Raw genomic sequence first — 25,071 nt, 5'->3', positions numbered from 1 at the left:
TCATTGGCTGAGGTCCACTCCCCAGAGATAGAGGTATCACCTTCTCTCTGAAGAGGCTTGCTTTTGGCCAAGGGCAACTTTCTAGAAGACGGAGAAGCTGTGAGCCATTGGCCAACACCTTCAGCAGCTGGGGATGTGTGCATCTGCCTAAAGGAAGACATCAGGGTGGGGCACCATTAGGGTCCACTGCAGGCAAGAGGAAAGCATCTGGGTAATAAACGGAAGTGTGAGCTGTGAGTGATCACACGGAGCAGAGCCACCCCAATCACCCACCTTGCTGACTCACCTTGGACTTACAATCTGAGCTCCAAATAATCCTTTGTTATGTTAAGCCGCTGGTTCTGTTAGTTGCTTATCACAGTAGAAATGAGTTTGTCCATTAGAGTTCAATTGGGAAAGCAGAACCACCCTATGTGATACGGAATTAGGAATTTACGACAAGGACCAGACCTTAGATAATGTGGGAGCTGGCGAGGTGCTGCATGGGAAGCTGTTGTCTCTGCACACGGTGATGAGCCTGAGGTCACTATGGGTATTAAGGCTAGAAGAAAGAGACACTGAACTTGAAGTGGAAGAGACCAAGGACAAACTGGAAGCCACAGAACAAAGTAGAAAGCATCTCTTACCATTTTTAGTTTTGACGATGTGGGTAACCTGCAGAAGCCAGCATCTTTTCTCATGGAGCTGCATGTGGCCCAGAACTTGAAGCTGAAGGAGAGCAGGCAGGAGCTGAAGAGTCTGCAGGCCCGGAATCTCCTGTCCAAAGCCACCTTAACAGTGGCAATGCACGCGCTCCCGGTGTTGCCCAGCGCCTTACACTGACCTTCAGGGAATAATGACCATTGCTTCGTCTTTACCTTCTCAAATCTGTTATGGTCCATCAGAAACCAAAACTACATCAGGGACAAAATTCTGGAAAACACAGTTCCAGTTTAGCTAAGTTGACATGCTACAAAGCCAACACATGTGGCCTCACTTAATACAGACCCCAGTGGAGGCGGCAATGTGACACCCAGAAGAGGACTTGTCACCAGAACTTGACTAACAACGTAACAACAGAACAATATAAACCAAAACGGGACCAAAACAAAGAAGATTTTCTTAGTCACACCTGGCAAAGGATATTCATCAATTCTTCAGAGAGAAAATAATAAAAATTACTGTAGGAAATGAAAGGCAGGAAATAAAAATTACTGCAGGAAATGAAATGAAATGCTATATTCTATATAACCCACAGTGGTTAAAAGCACAAGTTTTGTAAAGTCAGGAACCCATTTACAAGTTGTGTGTTCTTATGTTATCTTCTCTGTGACTCATGGGTACATCTGAAAATGGGGATAATAAAACGTTTTTTATGGGCTTGTTGGTAAGATTAAATGAGTTAAATAAAGAGAAAGCACTTAGAACAGTGTGTGGTGTGTAGGTGCTTTTCAAATATTAATGTTATAATTATTGTATAACATCATGCTTTGCCTTTACGATAAAATTTATACATTTATGATTCTTAGTAAATTTCCAGGTTGTCCTCATGGAGTTCTGAGTGAAATGTTTCTTCCACGGGTTATGTATTTCTGCCTTATAGTTGTAGGAAAGGGTCTGGTGTCCAGAATGGGGAAAACCAAGTGTGGGTCTCTCTTGCTGAACACTTCCCATTCAAGAAAGTTTCTGATACAATATATACCTCCTTGACATGAGTTATTCTCATTTCTTTATACTTCTATGTCTCATCAACACAGGGCTTCAGGCCTAGAAAAATGACCCATTCACGTTCTATGAATAATCAAAGAGAAAGCAAAAAACTGTCCACTTCTTAGGAAACTCTTCTAAAGTCCGTGCTGTGTGTTCAATGAAGATTTCTCTGGTAAATAAAGATATTCAAGTAAGTTGCAACTGTGGTTTATCAGAGTCAGTTCTAGATCTGGGATGATATCTAGATCATCACTAGAGAGTGTGTGTGTGTGTGTGTGTAAGAGAGGCTGTTACCAAATCTGAGTTTGTATTTAGTAGATTTTCATAGCCAATTTGGTTGATTGTATTTTGTTAAAATGTTATTCTAAAACACTGGGTACATTCTTGGGGGTAAGCCTGGGGAGCCATGATCATGCAAGACTACATTGGTTAAGCAAGTTTATAACAGAACCATCTCCCCTTTTTAAAATGAGATATGGCTGAGCCCTTCCAATTTCTGTTATTCAAAACAAAAAAGAAGTCTTCAGTGACATGTAGAAAAATCACGAAGTTGTATCCTATAGACTCTCATGTCTGAGTTCTTTCCAGGGTCTCTAGAGTAGTGAGTTGACTCTTGTAATGGCAACTGTTGGTCATGGAAGATTCTATCGCATGGTTCACAAAAGGGGTTCAATCTGCCCTCTTGTCTCTCTTGTGGGAGCCGTAAGGAAAATTGTTACCCCAAGATCCTCTCTCTTTCTGGTCACGCTGTTCAACTTCCACTAGATCAATGTAGAGCTTTTAAACTGAAAGATCATCATGGCAGGCTTCTGTTTAATAACAGAAACCTGGGTACAGAATAAAGGACTATATTTTATGCTCTCTTTTGTTGTGATCAAGTTTTAACCAATAGGATTTGGTGGAAGTGGTGTATGCGACTTTGGGGAAATTTCTTTAAAGGAGCTGACTCAGTTTTGGGGGAGAGCCTTTTTGCTTTCCTTCCATTCGCTTTCCTAGACTGCATACATAATGGCTGGAGTGTCGGCAGCTACCTTGCAACAGAAAAACAGAAGCCACATGGTGAGAATGGCTGAGCACAAAAGATGGTCCTAGATCCCTGATGACTTTGTGCAGTTGTCACACGAATAGTACTCTGACCATCTGTGAGCTTGGTTTATGCGAGAAAACAAACCATTGTGTTTTTAGCCAATGTATTCAGGTTTCTACTTCTAGCAGTTAAATGCAGTTCTTGAATACAATTAGGAAATCTTAGAAGGCTGTTGGGAATATGCCCCCTTTTTACCTCTTGGCTCAGGCTTTCGCCCGGATATTCCCTGTGGATCCTCCCTTGGGTCCTAATCTAGCTTTCCCACAACAGACTGGTGACTAAATTCAAATGGCCACTGAATGCTCCCCAATATGATTGCCTCATCCCTTCCCACAGGAAGACTTTTCCCTCTGGGTTCCTGCAGGCATTGAGCAATATCTTTGATTTAAGCCAGTAGACCTGGACAGAGATGAGTTGCTGGTTCCAGAGCAGTCCCGGTTTCATGAATGAGGATGATTCCAGATCATCCAACTAAAGTTTGGATACCTCATCAGTGAAAACTGGAAAGCTGATCCATTTAACTATGCCACCCACTGTGTCCATTTAGGTCCTCTGAACAGCAGATGCCAGTATGGAATCAAATGTGTAAGAGGTTTACTGGGGGTAAGACCTGTGAAGAATAAAGGGTAAAGGTTGAAAACCCACAGATTTGCCAGTAATAAGTGACGGACTTGGTTTATTGGGGGGGGGGGTAAATCCCAGCTTTGATAGCTCAAGGCTGAGGTTCTGCTTTGAAGTGAATGTTGATTTATAGCCAGATATGTAATCGGAAATCAGAGGAAATCAGAGAAACACAGAAATACTGAGATAAATTCTCCATACCTCCTCAGTGGATGGCCAAATAAAAACACTGGGGAGGCCCAAAAGATCCTGGAGAAAAGTGAAAGCCCAGGGAAACATGAGAACTGGTTGTGCATTCCTTAACCACGCATAGTTCATTCAGCAGAGGGTGGAAGCATTGTGGGCTCAGTTGTTAGAACACAACTGCAGCCAAATTAATTGGCCAACTGCCAAGCTATTCAGACCCAGAGTGAACCTTTAGAAAGTGGGGTTAAAGTATAAAAATAAGACCTAAACATCTGAAGAGATGTCACCAGCTGCATACTGGGACTTAGAGGGGGATGATGTGGGTTGGGGTTGGGTTAAAACAGATTCTACAGCTTAAATTCAGACAAGTTACTAAACACCAGACAAAGCAACCAGACAAAGAAACTCTCAGAAAAATAAAACAAGTCAGGGTTATTATAACATATTATATAAAATATTGTCTAAAATGTCTACTTTTAAACCAAAATTTACCAGACATACAAAGAAACTAGAAAGTGTAACTTAAACTCAGGAAAAGAGTAGCCAGTTAGAAACTGTGAAGGGACACAGATGTTGGATTTACCAGAGAATGTCTTTGAAGGGGGTATTATAAATTTGTTCAAGAAGTGACAGAAACTCTATTTGATAAAATAAAAGAAAATATGCCAATAAAGTGTTAACAAATAGGGAGTCTCAATAGAGAAAAAATGATAAAAAAGAACCAAATGAAAATTCTAGAGTTGAAAAGTATAAGAACTGAAATGAAAAATATAATAAAGCCATTCAAAATATTGGTTTGGTCAATTTCTTTGAGTTCTATTTTTTTTTTGGCAGCTGTAGAGGATAAATTTTTAGCCTTCCTATTGAAATATGGAGTATTTCTAAATGCAGAGAAAATTGTTTTCAAATGTTGTTACATTTCACTGTTTTTTTTTTCTAAAAATTTCTGAGGTGGTAAATAACTAATTATAGAAATATAAACACAATTTTCTTATATGGTCAATTAATCTGTGACAAAGGAGGCAAGAATATACAATAGGGAAAAGACAGTCTCTTCAATAAATGGTGTGAGAAACTGGGCAGCTACATGGAAAAGTATGAAACTGGACCATTTTCTAACACCATAAACAAAAATAAACTCAAAATGGATTAAAGACCTAAATGTGAAACCTAAAACCATAAAAATCCTAGACAAGAGCACAAGCAGTAATTTCTGTGGCATCGGTTGTAGCAATGTTTTTCTAGATACGTCTCCTAAGGCAAGGGAAACAAAAGCAAAAATAAACTACGGGGACCACATCAAAATAAAACACTTTTACACAGTCGAGGAAATCATCAATAAAATGAAAAGTTGACCCACTGAATGGGAGAAGATATTTGCAAATCATATAGCTGCTAAGGGGTTAATATACAAAATATATAAAGAACTCCTACACTCAACACCAAAAAAGCAAAAAGAAAAACAAATAATCTGAGTTAAAAATGGGCAGAGGACCTGAATAGACATTTCTCCAAAGAAGACATCCAGATGGCCAACAGACACATGAGAAGACACTCAACATTACTCATCACTAGGGAAATACAAATCAAAACCACAATGAGATACCTCCTCACACTTGTCAGAATGGCTAAAATTAATGATGCAAGAAACAACACGTGTTAGCCAGGATGCAGAGAAAGGGGAACCCTCTTCCACTGCTGGTAGGAATGCAAACTGGTGCAGTCTCTCTGGAAAACAGTATGGAAGTTCCTCAAGAAATTAACAGTAGAAGTATCATATGACCCAATCATTCCACTGCTTGGTGTTTACCCACAGAAAACAAAAACACTAATTTGAAAAGACACATCCAACCCTATGTTTATAGCAGCATTATTTATAATAACCAAGCCATGGAAGCAACCCAAGTATCTACCGATAGACAAACAGATAATGAAATGCGGCATGTACGCACAATGGAGTATTATTCAGCCATAGAAAGGACAAGAGTGTGCCATTTGCAACAACATGGATGGACCTATTGCGCATTATGCTAAGTGGAATAATTCAGGTAGAGAAAGACAAATACTGTATCATTTCACTCATAGGTGGAATCTAAACAAAACAAAACAAATGAATAAATGAACAAAAAGCAGAAACCGACCTATAAATACAGAGAGCCAACAGATGATTGCTAGAGGGGAGGGGGCCGGGGGACGCACAAAATGGGTGAAGGGGAGTGGGAGATACAGGCTTCCCATTGCGAAATGAGTAGGTCACAACCATAAAAGGCACAGTATAGGGAATATAGCCAATGATATGGTAATAGCACTGTATGGTGACAGACATCACCTGTGGTGAGCATAGCATAGGGTATAGAGAACTCGGATCTGTATGTTGTACACCCGAAACTAATGTAACACTGTATGTCATTTAAAAAATTTTTAAAAAATTTAAAAAATTTAATTAAAAAAAAAAAAAAAGAATGGTCAGGACCTGCCAACTTCCCTAACGTTTGCCCCTGTTTCCAACTCAGGGCTCACCAGAGAAAGGCAAATTCGCTCTTCAGTACAACCACTAGGATGTCCCTCTTTCTTGTTAGCCTGCCCCCAGCTTCCCCAGGCCAGCGACTTCTCTAACTGGAGCATACCTGAAGCCTTCCACCTGTTTCCACCACAAAGCTTTCCCATTGCTTACCTACCTGGGAGTGTCTGCCAAACGCAAGTGACAGTGGCTGACCCTCTTGCTACAGAGAGCTGCGAACAGTTTCTCTGTGTTCAGAAATAAACACAGAAACAATTTTCCAACTCCACTGAGCCTCGCACCAACAAAAGAACATTCCTTGTAGGAGATCGTGAGAGGTCAGATTTTTACCCTAAGATTTAGAGGGTTTGGCACACTCTGTGGTCATCGGTAAAGTCATTTATATTGTTTCAAGAAACTTGGACATGGCAGGTAGTTGCTTAAAGGAAAGTGCCCTTGTGTTACGAAACCAGATTGCTTCAGCCTCTTCAGCGATGCTCAGATAGTGCAAGCTCAAATTCAAACATAACATGCTTCTCTGTGTTATTTGGGTTTCATTTCTCTTTCAAGCTTCGCCATTCCAATCCCTTCAAGGCCTCTTTTTAATGTCTCCCACGGTTTATGAAATGTCACATTTCCTTCAACCCCCCTCCCCATTTTCTCTCTCACGAGGACTGCCCTCAGTATTGGACACCAATCCTGAGACAAGCGCTCTGCTGGGCTCCCTATGAGAGTGTAAGAGGGAAAGCATGGGGAATTGGAGGGAACAAGGGACACAGACACTTGCAAACCACACAGCCGCTGCCTAGCGAACATCAATTTTGTCCGTCTACACATGTATCTTCTTTCCCTTTTCTTTTTCCTTCACCCACACGCTGAGCCTGAGGTCTCACATTTCAATCCCCAACGAAAGCAAATTTTGCTGGTTTTTTAAATGTGAAATCCTACCCCTACGAAGTCATAACCCTACAAGGTTGTTCTGACACTGACCTCATGCTGAAGCCTGGGCTGGGGCGTCTTGGGGGACTCGCTCTCCTGACTCCTGAAAACACTTACGTGGAAGGACTGATTGCAGGAGTCATTCCTTTACTAATGATTATGAGAGAGAGGAAAAACACTGTCCAGTTATGTCACTCCATTCAGCTTTTCAGGAAGGAGGTAGCATAGAATCCTTTGCGAGTCATCAGGTTCTGGAAACAAAATTTGCTTTCAAATCAATACAAATGCTGTCTGTTCCGTGTGTGTGCAAGAGGTGCCCATTATTCTTCTTGTTTGATATGTAAGCTTTTCTCAGAAAAGAGGGGATAAATTCCTCTCTCAGGAGATCACAGACAATCTCTATACTTCCATTTCCTCCCCTTTCCATGTCTTCATACACATACAAATGTTGCAGGCATCTCTGTCACACGAGCCAAAAAATCATTTCTCTAGTGACGAAGTGGAGAGGGTGGAAGATATAGGACATTCCGTGTGTGATTTCTTCTTGGAGCCCTTCTAGAATGCTATCACACGGACCCCACCCAATTTATCACTTGTGTGAAGATAATACACGTTAGAGTTATGGATAATACTTACACATACTGTCATAAGAAATGTGTAGAGAATGGGTTCTTTCAAGTGCACGTGGTAGGGAGGGAAGAAAACAGTCTGAAGAACAGAGATGACCAAACCTACAGGACAAGTTCATTCCCTGGAGTACACGGGAAACAATCATGGGTGATGTCAGCAGGCCTTTGTGATCAAAAGCAAGAATGGGGTGGGAAAAAAATGACTTCTAGATACCACACCTAGACTCTGAGTGTTACGGCAAGACCAGCTCCTGGGTGCTTGAAGGTCACATGCAAAAGACTTACTGGGAGAGAGAAGGAAAAGAAAAAGGTCCGAGAGTCGTGCCAAGATGTGTCATTGCTGCTGAAGCTAGCATGTACTTACATTGGCAAAGGGGAATTTGGAATTCAGTTCAATTCCTTTATGTGTTTTCTAGTCTTTTTCAGAACACACACTTAACGCTTTGGAAACTTGACTGTTTTAGGCTGATTGGACTGTCTTAAAATGAGTTCTAAACTACAGAAAGTATAACATTATCCATCGTCCTTCACTCAGATCATTGCAAAGGCACATGCACATGCCCTCCATTGGCCTGTAGAGGAAGTACATTCAACTGTGGCAGTTTCTTTGTGTTCCTGGGATCATCATTAGCTTCCATTTTCAATTTCCCTTGAAGGTGGAGCCATACCCTTGAATGCCAATGGAATGTAGGCGGAGGGGAGATGTACAGCTTCCAGGCCTGGAGGACACTAAGGCATAAAGGTCAGACCAAAGCCACCAAATGATAAGAGCCAAGGTCCCTGAATTACTGGGTGAAGCAAGGCCATCTGCTTACCCTTGTATTACCATTGGTGTATTTTGACACGACCAAGATATAGACACTTACTGCATGAAATGGTTCAGACTTAGGGAGTGTTTGTTAAAGCAGTTAAACTACCTAGACTGATACAACAAGTACCTTTCACAGAAAATAATGTGGACATTTCTGATGCCATTATTATAGCAGCTGGCTTATGAGAAATAACATTCTGAGGTTCTGTAGTAATTTGTGAGTTGAAATCAGTTATTTTCCACTTGATGCAGGACAAATGCCTACAGAGCTATGTTAAAAGACATATCTGGGCCCTAGTCTTTTTTTTTTTTTAAAACATTTATTTATTTGACAGAGAGAAATCACAAGTAGATGGAGAGGCAGGCAGAGAGAGAGGGAAGCAGGCTCCCTACTGAGCAGAGAGCCCGATGCGGGACTCGATCCCAGGACCCTGAGATCATGACCTGAGCCGAAGGCAGCGGCTTAACCCACTGAGCCACCCAGGGGCCCTGGGCCCTAGTCTTGACCCAGTGAATGAGAACCAGGGAAGGCATAGGCAGTTATTATTTTTAAAAACTTCTCTTTTACACAGGCCCTTGGCTAAGAACCATGCATCTACGATAAGCCAAATTTTACCTTTAGATTAGGCTAAACTGTCAGGCCTCATTGCCTTGGTACATACACTTTGGCTAAATAAAGTTTTTCTTTTTTTTTTGAATAAAAATTTTTTAAAGCATATTTCTGTTGTATCTAAAAAATTAACATGTAACAGAAAAGACCTTTTTCGGATGTACAGTTCTATAAATTTTATTATTTTCAGGTAACACCACTCAAATCAGGACACACAACCAAAAAATACCCTCATACTATCTTTTTGTAGTCACACGCTCTTCCTCTCACCTCAAAGCCTTGCAACCACTGATCTGCTCCCCAACATTAGTTTTGTCTTTTCAAGAATGTCCTAGCAATGAAATCCTACATCAGTAACCAGTTGAGACTGGTTTCATTCACTCAGCATAATGCTTTTGTGATTCACTTGTCTTTGGTGTGTATCCATAATTTTTTTTTAAAGATTTTATTTATTTATTTGACAGAGAGAGATCACAAGTAGGCAGAGAGGCAGGCAGAGAGAGAGAGAGAAAGGGAAGCAGGCTCCCTGCTGAGCAGAGAGCAGGATGCAGGGCTTGATCGCAGAAACCTGGGATCAGCACCTGAGCTGAAGGCAGGGACTTAACCCACTGAGCCACCCAGGTGCCCCTATCCATAACTTTTTAATGCTGAGTAGTAGCCCATCATAGGGACCTACTACAGTTTGCTTTCCATTCACCACAGAAGGGATCTGCGTGTAGTTTCCAGGCTTCGGAAAGCGTGAAGAGAGCTGCTACAAAGCATGTACCAGTGTCTATGTCATCCTAAATTTCCCTTCCTCTAGGGCAAGGTTTCTCAACTGCAGTACTGCTGACATTGTGGGGCCAGGAATTCATTTGTTTGGGGGGCTTCCCTGTGCACAGTAGGAAGTCTGGCAGCATCCCCAGACTTCTACCTAGATGTCTGTAGCACCTCTACTTCTCAGCCCCACCCTCATTGTGACAAATACAACATGTCTCCAAATATTGCCCCCTCACCCCCCAGCTGGTGGAGAACAACTATCTTAGGGAACAAAACCCTCCATTATTACTTTAGTGTGGGATTGCTAGTGACGACTATCAGTTTTTGTCTGAAAATGCCTTTGTTCCCCTTCATTTCTGCAACAAATTTTCTCTGGACATAGAATTCTCATTTGACAGTTGTTTTCTTTCAGTGCTTTAAAAAAAATCAGTATACTCTAGATTTTGTCGTTTCTTTTGAGGTCAGTTACGAGTCGTCAGTGTTCTTTTTGAGGTAATCTCTTTCTGATCACTTTCACTCTTCTTATCTGTAGTGGTATTGTGGGTGAAATGAACCCTTCAGATTGACTTCTGACGATGAAAGTGATGAGGACACACACACACCCAGAAGGTATGGAAGGTTTATTGCACATATCACGAGGCTTACGGGGTAGAGCAGGGCTGGCTTCCCAAGCTGGTCTGAGAATGGTTTGAGAAAGCAGGGAAAGAAGCCTGGCTTGAAATTTTTGTGGTCGTCGGGGAGTGGGGCCGGAGTAAGGGTTCCAGCTTACAGGCCAACGTTCGAACTTTCATCTGCTGCCAAAGACAGGAGCACCTGGGTTTTTTTTTTTTTCTTTTTAAGACCGTGTTTCTAAGTAATCTCTACACCCAGCATGGGGCTCTAACCCATGACCCTGATCAAGAGTCGCAACTATACTGACTGAGCCAGCCAGGTGCCCCAGTACCTGGGCTTTCTTACCAGCTTGCCCAAATGTGGGACAGAATGGAAGAGGGAGAGGTGGGCTTAAAAACTGTCCAAAGCAGGGGAGGGGACAGTCTTGTGGAAATGAACCCTTACCCTGTGGACTCTGACCCTATCTCTGGGTACACAGGGTCAGAAAAGAGTGGAGGCCAGGAGAACTGGCTGGTGCCAGAAAACCCGCCCCCAAACACAACGGAATTGGGTCCAGGAAGCAATTTCCTCCCTCTGTGCTTAGGGCTCCAAGCCCGCAATGCTCACAAAGCGGTCTGGGTAATTCACACCAGCAACCACACACACATGCTCACAGCGGGCTCTACCTCTGAGTATAGGACTGAAGATGCATTCATTCCTTCTATTATTCTTGGGTGCACATTAGAAAATAAAATAGGAGTCATGCTCTATTACAAGTGTTAGAGGGTTTTGTTTGTTTGTTTGTTTGTTTTAATGAACTGCACTGATGTGGGTTTATATTTTTCCAGCTTGAAGTCTGTAGTGCCTCTTGAATTTTAGAGCTAATGTCTTTCTGCCTTGGTAAGTTCTCAGAAATTCTTTTGTTAAATAGTACTTCTGTCCTATTCTCTCTTCTCCTTTGGGGATTCCAAATACACATACCTTCAACCTTTTCATAGCACCATAAATATCTCGCAGACTCTCTTCTACACTTTGCTTCCTTTTGTCTCTTTGTGCTTCAGTCTGAATATTTCCCTCAGGCCGAGCTTTCAGTTCACTAGTTTTTTCTGCCAATCTATTAAGCCCATATAATTATGACTTGGTTTCACTGCTTGTATTTAGCTCTCAAATTCACATTTAGTCTTTTTTTAAAGATTTATTTATTTTAGAGAAAGAGAGACTACAAGCAGAAGGAGGGACAGAGAGAGAGAGAGAGGGAGAGAGAGAAACTCTCAAGCAGACTCCATGCCCAACACAGAGCCCAATGTGGGACTCAGTCTCACCACCCTGAGATCAGGACCTGAGCAAAAATCAAGAGGCAGCCCACCTAACCGACTCAGCCACCCAGATACCCCCATGTAATCCTTTTCAAAATAGTTCCTTTTCTACCAAAATCCCCAATCTTCTGCATTATTTCCTCGGAAAATGTTAAACTTTAGAAGCAACTAATACCTCTTGCTGAAAAGCAGCCCCATATGCAAAGTACATCTATTCAGACTTCCTTCCTCCCAAATTTTGGCCCTGTAATATTTTGATAGCACTCTGATACTTTCAAGCGTGTCAAATACATATCTATGTCCAACTTTTCTCTCTATTCCCAGTGCTAGGATGGTTTGAGCCACTTACTAGGAATTGCCAGAGGACTAGAGACTTGCTTTAAATCCTGTGATTATTTTATAAGACATGTGTCCCAGTTTGTAAAAACTTAGTGTCATGAAAAAAACATGATGAAAGAACTCCTCAAGATTAAGAGAGATTTAAAGGACAACCTAATACAACAGAGGGACCTTGAGTGATTCTCGATTTAAGTGAACTGGCTTATCAAAGATATTTGGGAAAGAACAAGGGGAATTTGAATAAGAGACTGAGTGGAAAGTAGCTGATATTAGAAAATTATTGATAACTTTGTTAAAAATGTTTACCTTGCAGTTACAAAAATGTCAGTTTTAGAAATGCATACTGATGTATTTAGGGTTGGAATGTCAGAATGTCTGAGTAGAACACGGAGCAAACACAGCAAAGTGTAATTGACTTAAATCTATGTGACAGGTTCATAGGTTTTTATTATATTGATCTTCCTACTTTCCTACATATTTGAAATGTCTCCCAGTAAATTAAAAAAAAAAACAAGAGATTAATGTTAATAATAAGATCTCATAATTAAACTCTCTAGCTTTAATTTCTAGTACCTAATAGTGAGGAAAATCAACTTTTAAATCCCAAAAGCAGTAAATTAAGTAATTATAATAATTAAGAAGTTAATGTAAATCTGATGCCAAGTTGGGAAATAAACATCTGAACATATGAAAACAAACATTCCTATGGATAGAATTTTAATGATTTTTAAACAATTAACAGACTAAGACTTTTCATAGAAAACCCTTCTGTTAATAATAACCTTCATGCCTACAAGGAAAGTTCTGTAAAATTTTAATAAGTGTGCTACTATTTTGACAATTCTAAACAAATTACTCATTAAGACTGTGAGGAAGTTTGACAGTTTTTCTAGAATATAAAAAAAAATCATTTTCACCTTGGGTCAGATGTTTACCAGCAACTGAGCCAGATAAGACTTTTCTTAAGTAAAAATAAAAAGGTATACTGTCATTTGTACTTTTTTAAAAGTAATTTCTACACATGATGGGCTTGAACTCACAACCCCGAGATCAAGAGTCGTCTATTCTTCCGAGTGAGCCAGCCAGGCACCCCCATCTCTGTATTTCCTAGTTAGGTACAGCTCTCTAGTCTACTGCTAAGCTTACTGAAGATACCCCACCTATCATAATATACATGTATGATACATGCTAGATGAATGTAGAATCAAGAGGAACTATCTGGGAATGCAGCCTGGCCTGGGCAGGTACGTTTCCCTGCTGTAGTTTAAGTAAGTAATTTGAGGGTTACGATGACATTTCCTGATATCTTCAGTAGTTAGGATTGTGTAGTGACAGTATGCCAAAGTATCATCTGTCACAATCGTTGGAGGGACTGTTGATCAAAAAGCCCATCAGTCCCTTGTCTCTTAACTTTAATGTAGCTTCTTCCAGCAAAGACATCTTACTTCACTGCATTCAATATGGTTCCACTCCCTCATGCCCCCAACTCCCCATACTCGAGAAGGCCTAAAGTACATAGGTGTGCAACAAAAAAAAATGATGTTAGAAGAATGATCAGGTCACTCTTCCAGTTAATGCTTTAGCTCTCATTTGCTGCTTAAAATCTGATATCAAACTAGGGAAGATTACAGTTCAGATAAATCCAGGGCCGAATTAATTCTTTGAACATATTTTCCACGTGGACAAATTTCTCTTGCCAAAATACTGTCCTCTGTTTAGAAGAGAGGCTGCAAATTGCTTCAGCCAAACTCAGCCTACAGCCTACAGCTCTGGCTTGGCTCCCCCTAACTTAAACACGCTCATGCATGGACATACATGCACACTGAGTTGTCCAGATTAAAAACCCAGATTGCCACCTTCTTTTTAAGATGCTGAGGATCTGGGAGTGCTGGGCCCAGCCTTGAGAGACAGTGGTTAGCAGCTGGAACAGAATGGCAGGAGCTCCAATACGCATTCCGGGTTAGCCTTTGAAAATACCTCAGTAACGCGATCCCCGATTTAAATGCATTGTTTGTTTAATTCGATAAAATATCCCCTTCGCTCCTGAGACGAAGACTTCCTAACCTTCTGATTTGTCTCCTCTTTTGACTTCTTCTTATTCTTATAAGGTAAAAAAGTAAACCACGTTTTAAAGTTCTGCCTAAAAAAGATACTCAAAGATTTTTAAAGAACTACTATCAGATTAAAAATCTTTAAACCATGTGTCCTGGCAAAAGAAAATTTTGAGTATGGAAATGTTTTCAGTTTCAGTAGCCTCACAAAATCAGAGCAGGCAGAAAAATGCTTAACTGAAAGTCAGAAGCATGATAAAGAAATTAGTCTAGCTCTCTCCCCAAATAATTACTCCAAGTTTCATCTCTGATTCCACTGCCACTTGGGTCCCTGACAGTAGAAGCCTGTGACAGTGGCTTGGGCTTCTTTGTTGTTGCCAGCCCTGATGATTTTAAAACTGTTTGGCCTAATTTCCCCCTTTTGGATGCTTCGGGTGGTGTTCGCTACTTCTGCTGGAAGAGATTCTCTTCTGCTCATGGAAAGACTTTCTTTTCCCTCTACGGATTTATAATAGCCTATGGGTAGAATTATACTGCAATACACCATATGGGAAATATGTTAAAAAACTGAGTTCAGGCTTACAGTAAATGTGTACAAATTTCTAAGAAACAAATCCTTATCCAAACTCTACGATTGCACATGTGATCACTTATTTGATAATCATTTGACATTGACCACGTGCCCACTGGGTCTGGGACCCTGGGAAAGATAACCCCACTACAATTCCTGCTTTGATGAAAGAAATTTCAACATCACAAAATATCTCCACTGAAGATACTTTGTCACTGAAGAGCCAGGATTTAGCAAGAGCCGTTCCAGTTTAGGAAAAGTCATAGTAAGAATACAAGAGAGGAGAGACCATAAACAGTTGAGGATTCTTTGTGGGATCAGTAGCTCTGAAACTAACATGCTACTGTGGATTGAAAGGTCTCCTGGAAAAGACACTGAAGACCTAAGTCCCAGGACCTCAGAATGTGATATTATTTGGAAATAGAGTCTCCAAGGAAGTAATCAAATTAAAATGAGGTCATTTTGGTGAGTTCTACACACTACTCTCCTTGTAAAAAAGCGAAATCTGGAAACAGAGATAGACATGCGCAGAAGACAATGTGAAGACACTGAAGAAGGCCATGTGAGGACCAAGGACTGGAGTGACGTATCTACAAGACAAAGAACGTCTGAGGCGACTGGAAGTTAGGAGAAAGGGAACGTGCCCCGCAAACACCTTAATTCCAGATATCTGGCCTCCAGAGCTCCAAGACAATGTATTTCCATGGTTTTAAGCTCCCCAGTTTATGGTACTTTGTTACAGAAGCCCTAGGAAAATAACACAAGCACCTTTTCAGAACTGGATAGTTTCTTCATACATAGGAGGGCCTTAGTGCCTGCCCTTTTTCTTTAATGTTTTGACATGGATTTGCATGCTGTTTTAGGATACCTTAAAAATTCTACCTCTACGAACTTTTTCTAAATTAATATTCATTTAACGCTTGGTCCATAGTAATCTGAACATTGTCAATGACCCCCTAATGTTCAAGTCAACAGATTCTATTTTCAGGTCCCCAAAAGGTCAGTAAAAATGGCCAGAGGAAATTTATATAAAGGAGAGGGGATTTCATGGAAAAGATCATGAAGTTGAATAGTTTGGGGATTAAGACATACCATTTCATTTTCTAATAAAGCTAAGGTTATTGGTAAATATGATTCCTTTTATTTTTGAAGCTAGCCTAAATTGATCATTCTATTCCATTCTATCAATGATCTTTCCTGGCTTCTTTCTAAGAGTTCTCAAAGATGTGAGCTTTGCTTTCTGTTTAAGTTTAGAGCCCACTAATCTCCTTTCCATCCAGTTAGGAAACTTGGGCTCTTAAGTTGCCCTAAGAGCTCCAGCTGATAATGCAGTCATTTTTCCATTTGCTTCCTTGTACTCCCCTGGAACCATGACTCTGGTCTTGGTTTCTGGCATGATATCTGGCACATAGGAACTGCTCGGTTAGTATGTCTTGAAAGTAAAAACCAGATATGAAGCCATGTTTAAGCAACAAATGTAACACAAACATTTACAGTCCATGGGCAGACAACTGGTACAGTGTTTTCATGCAGTTTTTCAAAAAGCATTTACTCGTATCACTGAAACTGACTCTTGGTGTTGATAATCTCTACCAACTACTTTTTTCAAGTCTGAACTGTTCTGAGGCCTCTGAGAAAGCAGGGGTACCCTGTCTGCTGCTTATGCTTGTCTCACGTCCCCCTCTTCCAAGTGCTCTGACTCAATCCTTTCTTTGGTCTGTAACCTGTCCCATTTTTTTCAGTCATCAGCCAGACATCTGGTATGGTGGGTAGGCTCTAAGATGGTGCCCATGACCTCTGCCTTCTGGTCTTCGTTCTGTCATCCTGAGTATGAGTAGACCCTGTCACTTGCTTCTAAACAACAGAACGTGTCAAAGGGGACAAGACGCCACTTCAATGATTATGTTACCTAAGCCTGTGACCCCTGTCTTGCTAGCAACCTCCATTAACTCTCTTGCTGGCTCTGATGGAGGAAGCCGCCATACGGAAAGGCCTTTTGTCAGAGTAAGAGTGCTGTTAGTTCCTATCACTACATAACAAATTACCGTAAACTTAGTGGATTAAAACTACATATATTTATTATCTCGTAATTTTCATGGGTCAGGAGCCTGGGCAGTGCTGAGCTGTGTCCTCTGCTCAGGACCTCACAAGGCTGCAGTCCAGATGTCAGCCAGGGCTCTGGTTTAATCTGAAGCTTGGGCTCCTCTTCCAGCCTCATGGGTTATTTGCAGAATTCAGTGCCCTGCAGTTAGGAGGACAGAGGCTCTCACGTCCTAGAGGCTTCCCACCCTTCCCTGGTACATGGCCCTCTCGGTAATAGAGCAGTTTGCATCTTCAAAGCCGACAGGAAAGCATCGCAGCTACTTTGAATTGCTCTGACTTCTTCCATGTCTGACCTCTAGAGAGTTTTTGAAAGGGCTCACTTGATTAGGTCAGACCCATCTAGGATTATTTCCCTTTTGCTTAAAGTTAACTGATTAGGAATTTTAATTACATCTGCAAAACACCTCAGCTTTCCCATATAATGGAACCTAAGCAATGGAATGGTATTTCATCATCTTCACTGTTCCTGCCCACACTCAAGGGGAAGGGAGGATTCAGGGCCAGCGTACCCACTGACGGAAACCGTGGGGGCCATCTTAGAATTTTACCTACCACAACTGGCATGTCTTAGTGCTATATGTGAGCTTTATTGCCACTTGGCTCTTATAGTTTACATTTTTGTGAAGTATTTTTTTTGTGATACTGTACTAGTTGAGTGCTATAGTGGCAATAGCAAAATTGAATTCCCCTAAATGTAATATTTACACAGAAAACTATTCTGTAAGATTTCAAGATAATGTCTACTCTAGACTAACACCCTTTTGCGTGAAACACAAGAATGGAGCTTCTTTTCCTGTCTTCCAGTGGGGCAACGGTCACTACGATTGAAGGATAAAATGCGTTCGTCAGGAGCCAGAATGGTGAAAGTGAAGGTGGTCTGCTCCACTGTATGAGTAGTATCAGTGAGCACAGGACAGCAATGTTTCTGTCCGAGGAGACATAACGGCTTTACCCTTCTCCTTCCCTGTGGCAGAGCACTGTGTGCTGGAGCCCACCTTGCTACAGACAGCTGGAGCAAGTCAGCCTGGCTGTGTGTGGTGGTACCACGGCGGCGAGCTACGGCAGGTGAAACACTCCAGATCATAGCACAGAATCTGCCGTTTCCGTGCCATGCCGCCTCCCTAAGGAAGAGGGGGAGGCAAAGAAATTTTGACGGTTTCTCTGTGAAGATGTACTATTTACACAGTGGCCCTGATATCTTCTTTACTCAGAGGTAAAAGAAGTTTGTGTCTCGCAATATTTTAACCATAAACAGATTTTTTTCGGCCCCCATTCTGTCAACTGATGGAGGATTCCAAGTACCTCTACATTTTATTCATACTCATACATTTAAACAGTGGAAACGACCAGATATAGTTTATTAAAATATGTTCATTGAAACAATTTTGACTCGGTTTTTAAAAATTGCAAATACATTAAAAACTGTTACAGTGTCATAAGATTATAAATATTGCCTTATGAAATTATAAAGAATTTGTTTAATAAAAACTATGAGATATTTTAATTTAAACTTCACATATAAAAATATATGTTCTTTTGCAACACTGAACAGTTAAGGCCACAACACTTGAAGGAGAGTTTCAGATACACATATTTTGAAATTGCTTGTCAAAAATATTAGCATAAATAAATACTAAAACTGGTCGTAACAGTCAAACCAAATAAAACATATTATTAAACTTATATCTTTAAAAGTTTGTTATCAGAAACTTTCCTTCAGAAGTCATAATGTTTTTCAAGTATAAATTACAATGTGCTTGGTGACCACGGAAACAGATATATATTTATAGTATTGTACAAGATTTTGACCTTCTCTCCATATTTGGGGGTGAAGTATCCTGATGATTTTGCCCCATGTGGTTCTGGTTGGCATCTTTCTTACTGCTTTTAAAAGCTATTTGATCTCCTATTGGTTTTATCTCTGGGAGTGGCTCATTATTACTCTGCATACTTTTCTGACTCGTCAATGACATCCTTTTAAAGAGGAAAATCTAGAAAAAAACCCACACACACAAAGAATTCATTTCAGTAAGTGAGTAGTCACTTAATAGTATTTTAGGGGGTATAATTTTCAACTAGTCTTAACATTATTTCATCACATCTTTATGGCGCACCATGTGTACAAAGGTACATTCTCAGTGTCCATCGGCCTCTTCTTTTACCAACGGCAATCATGACTCCTCCCTGAATTAAGACCTTTCAGGGTTTAACGTTCATCATCTGTGCCTTGGTAATACATTATCATTTTTCTTCAAAGAGAAAATTCAGTATTTCACTTTGTTGTGTTGTTAAAGAGGAAAAAGACGAAAACTAGGATGTTCTGGAGGGGGAGAGACCCTCCATTCCCATAGATCAGAACTTCTGGCAAAATGTTAGCGCTGCCAAATGATGGCTTTGGGAGCCCCCAAGGGTCTGAAGGCAGGTGGATCTGTTGCTCAGGAGAGGCCAGGGCTATAAATGGGCAGATAGCAGCCAGACAGAGGAAAGCAGACGTCATAACCCACAGAGTGCAGGCAGGCAGAAAGGAGAACAGAAGGAGAGAAACTGAAGAGCCAAGTATGAGATGCAGTCAGAAGAGGAGGAGCCAAGTACTGGAGACAGAACTTTGTGGAAACGAGCTCAGGAAAGAGAGGTACCTCAGAATTGAAAGAGGAAAGTGTATCAAGAAGGGAGTGTCAAATACGGCACATATATGAGAAACTGGGGAAGATGATGATGGAAAAGAGCCCCATGGGATTTAAGCCTTTTGAGGATGTAGCCAGAGAAAATAAGATTCCTGAAGAGTGACAACATACATACAAGTTTTGACAAGATGCCAAAAACAAACAAACAAACAAACAAAAAACCAGGTGAGGACTTGGCTCCTTTGGAAACCAAAATGATGTGAAAAATAGTCTTAAAGAATGGAGGAACTTAAGTGAAAAGTGGTGACCTGAAAAATCGGAGTCTAGAGAAAGGGTCTGTGGGCTAAAATGGGGGAACTCCTGCTTTGTTTCTGCTGTTGTGGAGGAATCCGTATCTTGAAAAATTCTGCTACTACAAAATACCAAGAAATGCTCAGTAAGTACAAAAACATAATTTTATAATGTGTAAGTAAGTTCACAAAACCAAAATGGAGATAAATCCCTGTGGGCAAAAAAAAAAGTAGGGAACAGGCAACCTCAGAGGTGAGGGAGCAATGGAATGACATTTATTGATCTCACAACTTAGACTCATTTTGTTAATGTAAATTTATTTGTTTTTTTTAAAAAAGATTTTATTTATTTGATAGAGAGAGATCACAAGTAGGCAGAGAGGCAGGCAGAGGGGCGGTGGGGGGGTGTTGAAGCAGGTTCCCGGCTGAGCAGATAATGTGGGGCTCGATCCCAGGACCCTGAGATCATGACCTGAGCCGAAGGCAGAGGCTTAACCCACTGAGCCACCCAGGTGCCCTGTTAATGCATATTTAATCTCACAAAATAGAGAGGCTTGGAACTAAGACCCTTCCACAAAGTGGGGACCTCTAAGAACTATGCCCTTAATGCAAGTTCATCTACAAACACTGGGAGATAACAAAATAACATGCTCTCCTGGTCTAGACTTTGAGTGAAGGATAACCACATTTTCCTAGTGGAAGGTTGGGGTTCCCATTTACTTTACCGGTGTAGATGGGAAAGCCCTAACTGAGAAATTAACTAAAAGTGGTCCTGGAATGGTAACACCCAGAGGAGCTAACAGAGGCTAATACAAATTCTCTACAGATGGATTTGCCTTAATGTAAGCCTTAAAGGAGTTCCACAAAAATCCGAGTTGAACATGAACTCACAATCCAAATTTCAAAACACATAAGGAAACAAGAGAGTACTAGCAAGTCAACCAGAGCAACAAACAGATTTTGATTCCTAAGGGATGTCTGACATTGAAGTAACTAAATATACAATATAAAATAAGTATGCTTAACTATTTAAAGAACCAGAATAAAAAAACATGAGCACAAAAAAATAGTTTTTAAATGATTGATTTGAAAAAGAATCAAAATAAAATTTCATGTGAAAAATATAAACACAATAGGTAGGTTTAAAAGATTAGTCTCAGCTGTAAGGAAACTATGGAATCAAAGAGCTCTGAAGTATGAGAGCTCTGAAATTCCCCAAACTCTTACTTAGACAAGGACACCAGGAAAGTAACATTAAAAGACATGGATAAAAGAATGAAAAGTTTTGTGTCAGAATTCCAAAAAGAAGAGAGGAAATATTCAAATTATAATGGATGAGAATTTTCTTAAACTGATAAATGACATGAATCCTCAGATTCAAGAGTCATAATGAATTAGAAGAAGGTTAAAGCAAAAAATTCCCACCTTGGCATCTCATAGTGAACCAAAGTACATCAAAATAAACTAAAAAAAAAAAACCAGTGAGGGAGAAAGGATAGATTATATATAAAGTTATCAGCAATTATACTAAAGCAAATTTCTTAATAGGAACAATGGGAGCATATATCAAAAGAAAGTAATTGCCAACCAGCCACATGATCATTCATTTGCAAGTAAACAGAAACTTAAAAAGTTAACTATAAGAAGAAATCTATGACAGGAACTTCCAAAGGATTTCTTCAGGGAGAAGAAAAAGGATCCCAAGAAGGATACCTGAGATGTAAAACAGAATGGTGAGTAAGAAAGTGGTATAACAAATAATAGTAACATTTGATTGGTGAGGCTAAAAAATTAAAATACTAGATAAAATAACATGTAAAATGGGAAGGAAGGAGTGGATAGAAGAGAAAACTCTTCTAAGATCTGGTATTATTTGGGGAAAAGACAGGAGCATTAACTAGCTTTAGATTTAAGGTACATATATTAAAAATATTTAAAGACAAAATCTAGCTTATAGGCCATTTACAAGAGACTCATCTAAAACACAAGTAAAAGAATGAAAAAAAAGTATCAGTGCTAGTCAAAGGAAAGCTAGTACAGCTCTATTAATAAGATAAACTTTGACATTTTTTTAAAGATAAGGAAGAATACAAATAGTAAAGATGACAGATTTAAATGTAACTGCATTAATAATCAGATTAAATATAAATGGGCTAAATGCTCCAATTAAAAGGCAGAGATTTTCAGGTTAGATAAAAAAGCAAAACCCATCTATATGCTGCCTAAATCAAATGCATTTCAAATATAAAAACACAAATGAGTTAAAAGTAAAAGGATGAATAAAGATACAACATGATAACTCTAATCAAAAGAAAGCTAGAGTGGCTATGTAATATCAGACCAACCAGATTTCAGAGCAAATATTATCAGGGATAAAGAAGTCCTTTCATGATAAAGGGGTCAATTAATTAAGAGAATATAACAATCCTAAATGTTCTAGAACCTAATAAGAGCTTTAAAATACATGAAGCAAAAACTAATAGAAGTATAAGGAGAAATAGATAAATCCACAGTGGTATTTAGGGATTTTAATGCCCCTTCCTCAATAATAGATATTACAAGTAGACAGAAAAGCAGGAAGAATAGGAAATACTTAACACTATCCACCAACTTGAAGCAACTACATTGATAAGACAATCCACCCTACAACAGCATGCTTCTCAACCTTCTCAAGGGCACATGTAATACTAACCAAGACAGCCTGATTCTGGGCCATAAAACTGATCTCAATAAATTTAAAAGGACTCAAGTCATACTAAGTATGTTCTCTAATCACAATGTAATTAAATTAGAAATTAGTATCAGAAACCTCAATGGAAAATAACCAAATATGTTGAAATTAAGTAACCCATGACTCAAAGAAGTAGTGAAAAAATATTTTTAACCGAATGAAAATGAAAACAATATATTCAAGTACTTCAGAGAAAATTTATAGCACAAAAAGCCTCCTTAAGAAATAAGAAAAGTCTCAAATCAGTGACCTCAACTTCCATATTAAGAAACCAGAAAAAGAAGAGCAAATTAACCCAAAGAAAGTAGAAGAAAGGAAAATATAAAGATTAGAGTGTACATAAAACATAAAACAATACAGAAAAGTAAAAGAAACCAAAAACTAGTTCTTTGGAAAGATCAAAAAAATTGACAAACTTCTAACCAGTTAATCACAGAATAAAAAAACAGAAGACATAAAAAAAATCTGACAAAATCTGTGTTTAAGACTTGTACACTAAAAACTACAAAACACTGTGAAGAAAAATATAAAACATCCCTAAATGGGGAAGTATCTTCATGAGTTAGGAGACTTAATATTGTTAAGATCTTAACTCTTCTCAAATCCATCTGTAGGTTCCAAGCCATCCCAATCAACATCCCAGCAGGCATTTTTTCTCCAGTAATTGACAAACTGATCCTAAAATTTCATATGGAAATGCAAAGGGCCTAGAAGAGCCAAAACGAGTTTGAAAAAAAACAAAGGTGAAGGAGTAACACTTCCTGATTTCAAGACTTATTATGAATCTACAGTAATCAAGACAGTATGGGACTGGCACAAGATAAACAGATCAAAGAAAACAGAATACAGACTCCAGAAATGTGCCCACACATGGAAAAGTTCATTGATATCTGTGAGGACAATTCAGAAGAAAAAAGATAATCTTTTTTCAACACATAGTGCTAGAATCATCAGATACCCATAAGTGGGAAAAAAAAAAGAACTTCAATTCATACCATCACCATATAAAAAACTGACTCAGAATAGTACTCAGCAAGAGAAAGGAATGAACTATTGATACATGTGTGGATGGATTTCAAAACAATTAAGCTGAACAAAGGAAGCCAAACAAAGAGTACATAGTGTAGGATTTCATTTCTTTTTTTAAAAAATTTATTTGATAGACAGAGATCACAAGTAGGCAGAGAGGCAGGCAGAAAGGGGGAAGTAGGCTCCCCGCTGAGCAGAGAGCCCGATGTGGGACTCGATCCCAGGACCCTGGGATCATGACCTGAGCCGAAGGCAGCAGCTTAACCCACTGAGCCACCCAGGTGCCCCTAGGATTTCATTTCTATAAAAATCTAGAACTTACAAAACAATGTACAATGATAGAAGGAAGATCAGTGGTTTGGATAGACAGGGATCACAAAGAGGCACAAAGAACCCTCTGCCAATAACGGCACCGGTTTTCTGATTTCATAGGTGTATGCACATGTCAAAAGTAATCCAATTATATACTTTAAGTATGTGTCATCTAGCATATGTCAATTATACCTCAATACAGCTCTTTTTTAAAAGCAGGGGAGTCATTATTGGGTGACCTGAGAGAGACTGTCTCAGGTTTTAAGCTTTGGAAAAAACAGACAATGACAGGAGACCATAGGTATAATCTACCTCCAATTTTCCTCACAACATAGAGTCTGGCTAACTGTGTACTTGAAGTGAGCATGCTCATTTGTAGCTTGCAATGGGGAACAAAGCATACCATCAGAGAAAAGGCAGTAACTAGGAAAGGCAAGAATTCACAAGCATACTTTTTTGGTGGAGACACTCTCATCTCCGCGTCTTTTATTTATGGTAGTGACAGTGAACAGGAAATCTATTGAATGAACTGGCATTGGAACTACCCAGGGGATCTGCCATGTTGCAGCTAGTTTCTGAGGGAAGGCTCTCGAACTTTAACCTCTGTATCTGCAGTCTCTGGCCTTGTGCCTGGCACATTAAGAGATAACCAATTAGTATATGCTAAATAAATACATGAATAAACTACCTCTATAACATAAAGAAATTATTTTTAATAGCTGAAAGGTTTACTACCCTTTTTTATTAGCTACCTTAGGTGGAAATGAAGCCAATAACACATTAACACATTTTTCTTAGTGGCTAACTATGGATCCAAATAACCGGCAGTGGCTACAGTGGAGAAAAGTAGTATCTGGGAATTTCTAGATACAACATTCACCTACTAAAAGATCTCTGCCATCAGTTAAGATCATAGGTCCTAACCTGCCGATCTGAAACATCTAAAATCACCAAAACAAAATTCAGAGGTGAATTCTGTTCTGTAGCTGCCAAGAGTACAGTTCCTTCTTTTCCTTTTTTGGATTATCTTTGCAATGTCTGTCTAAATATTCTTTTGATATGAGTTAATGCATCTTTTACTTTCCAAGCTTTAAAAGGTTTTGATTTGTTTGGCTTAGGTGGTATTAAAAAGGTTAGAGACACTCTAGATTAAAAAAGGTCACGTGGAATTGACTAAAAGAAAATCTCACCTAAATCATCTATGTCCTTTTTAAAATATGTAGAATAACAGTATATTCTTGTAGAAATACATTTGTTGTTACTTGACTTTTTAAATATGATTT

At 39.6% G+C, this 25,071-nt stretch overlaps 1 protein-coding gene across 3 annotated transcripts in view; it reads right to left on the bottom strand.

Moving 5' to 3' along the window:
- RPGR (retinitis pigmentosa GTPase regulator) overlaps nucleotides 1-25,071 on the bottom strand; it is a 204,894-nt gene that overhangs the window by 134,553 nt on the left and 45,270 nt on the right. For 2 of the 3 annotated variants that reach the window (XM_044235959.1, XM_044235958.1), the window contains one exon: nucleotides 18,164-18,793. In XM_044235959.1, coding sequence (XP_044091894.1) covers nucleotides 18,587-18,793 — 207 coding nt within the window. In that variant the 3' untranslated portion in view covers nucleotides 18,164-18,586. Of the gene's footprint in view, nucleotides 1-626; nucleotides 709-18,163; nucleotides 18,794-25,071 lie in introns of those variants that run through there. The other variant, XM_044235957.1, reaches the window with a different exon arrangement.

Source organism: Neovison vison, chromosome X (assembly GCF_020171115.1).
Source record: "Neovison vison isolate M4711 chromosome X, ASM_NN_V1, whole genome shotgun sequence".
NCBI classification, from domain to species: Eukaryota; Metazoa; Chordata; class Mammalia; order Carnivora; family Mustelidae; genus Neogale; species Neogale vison.
Note: the sequence above shows the minus strand (reverse complement) of the source record. Positions and strands in the feature narration are given on the sequence as shown.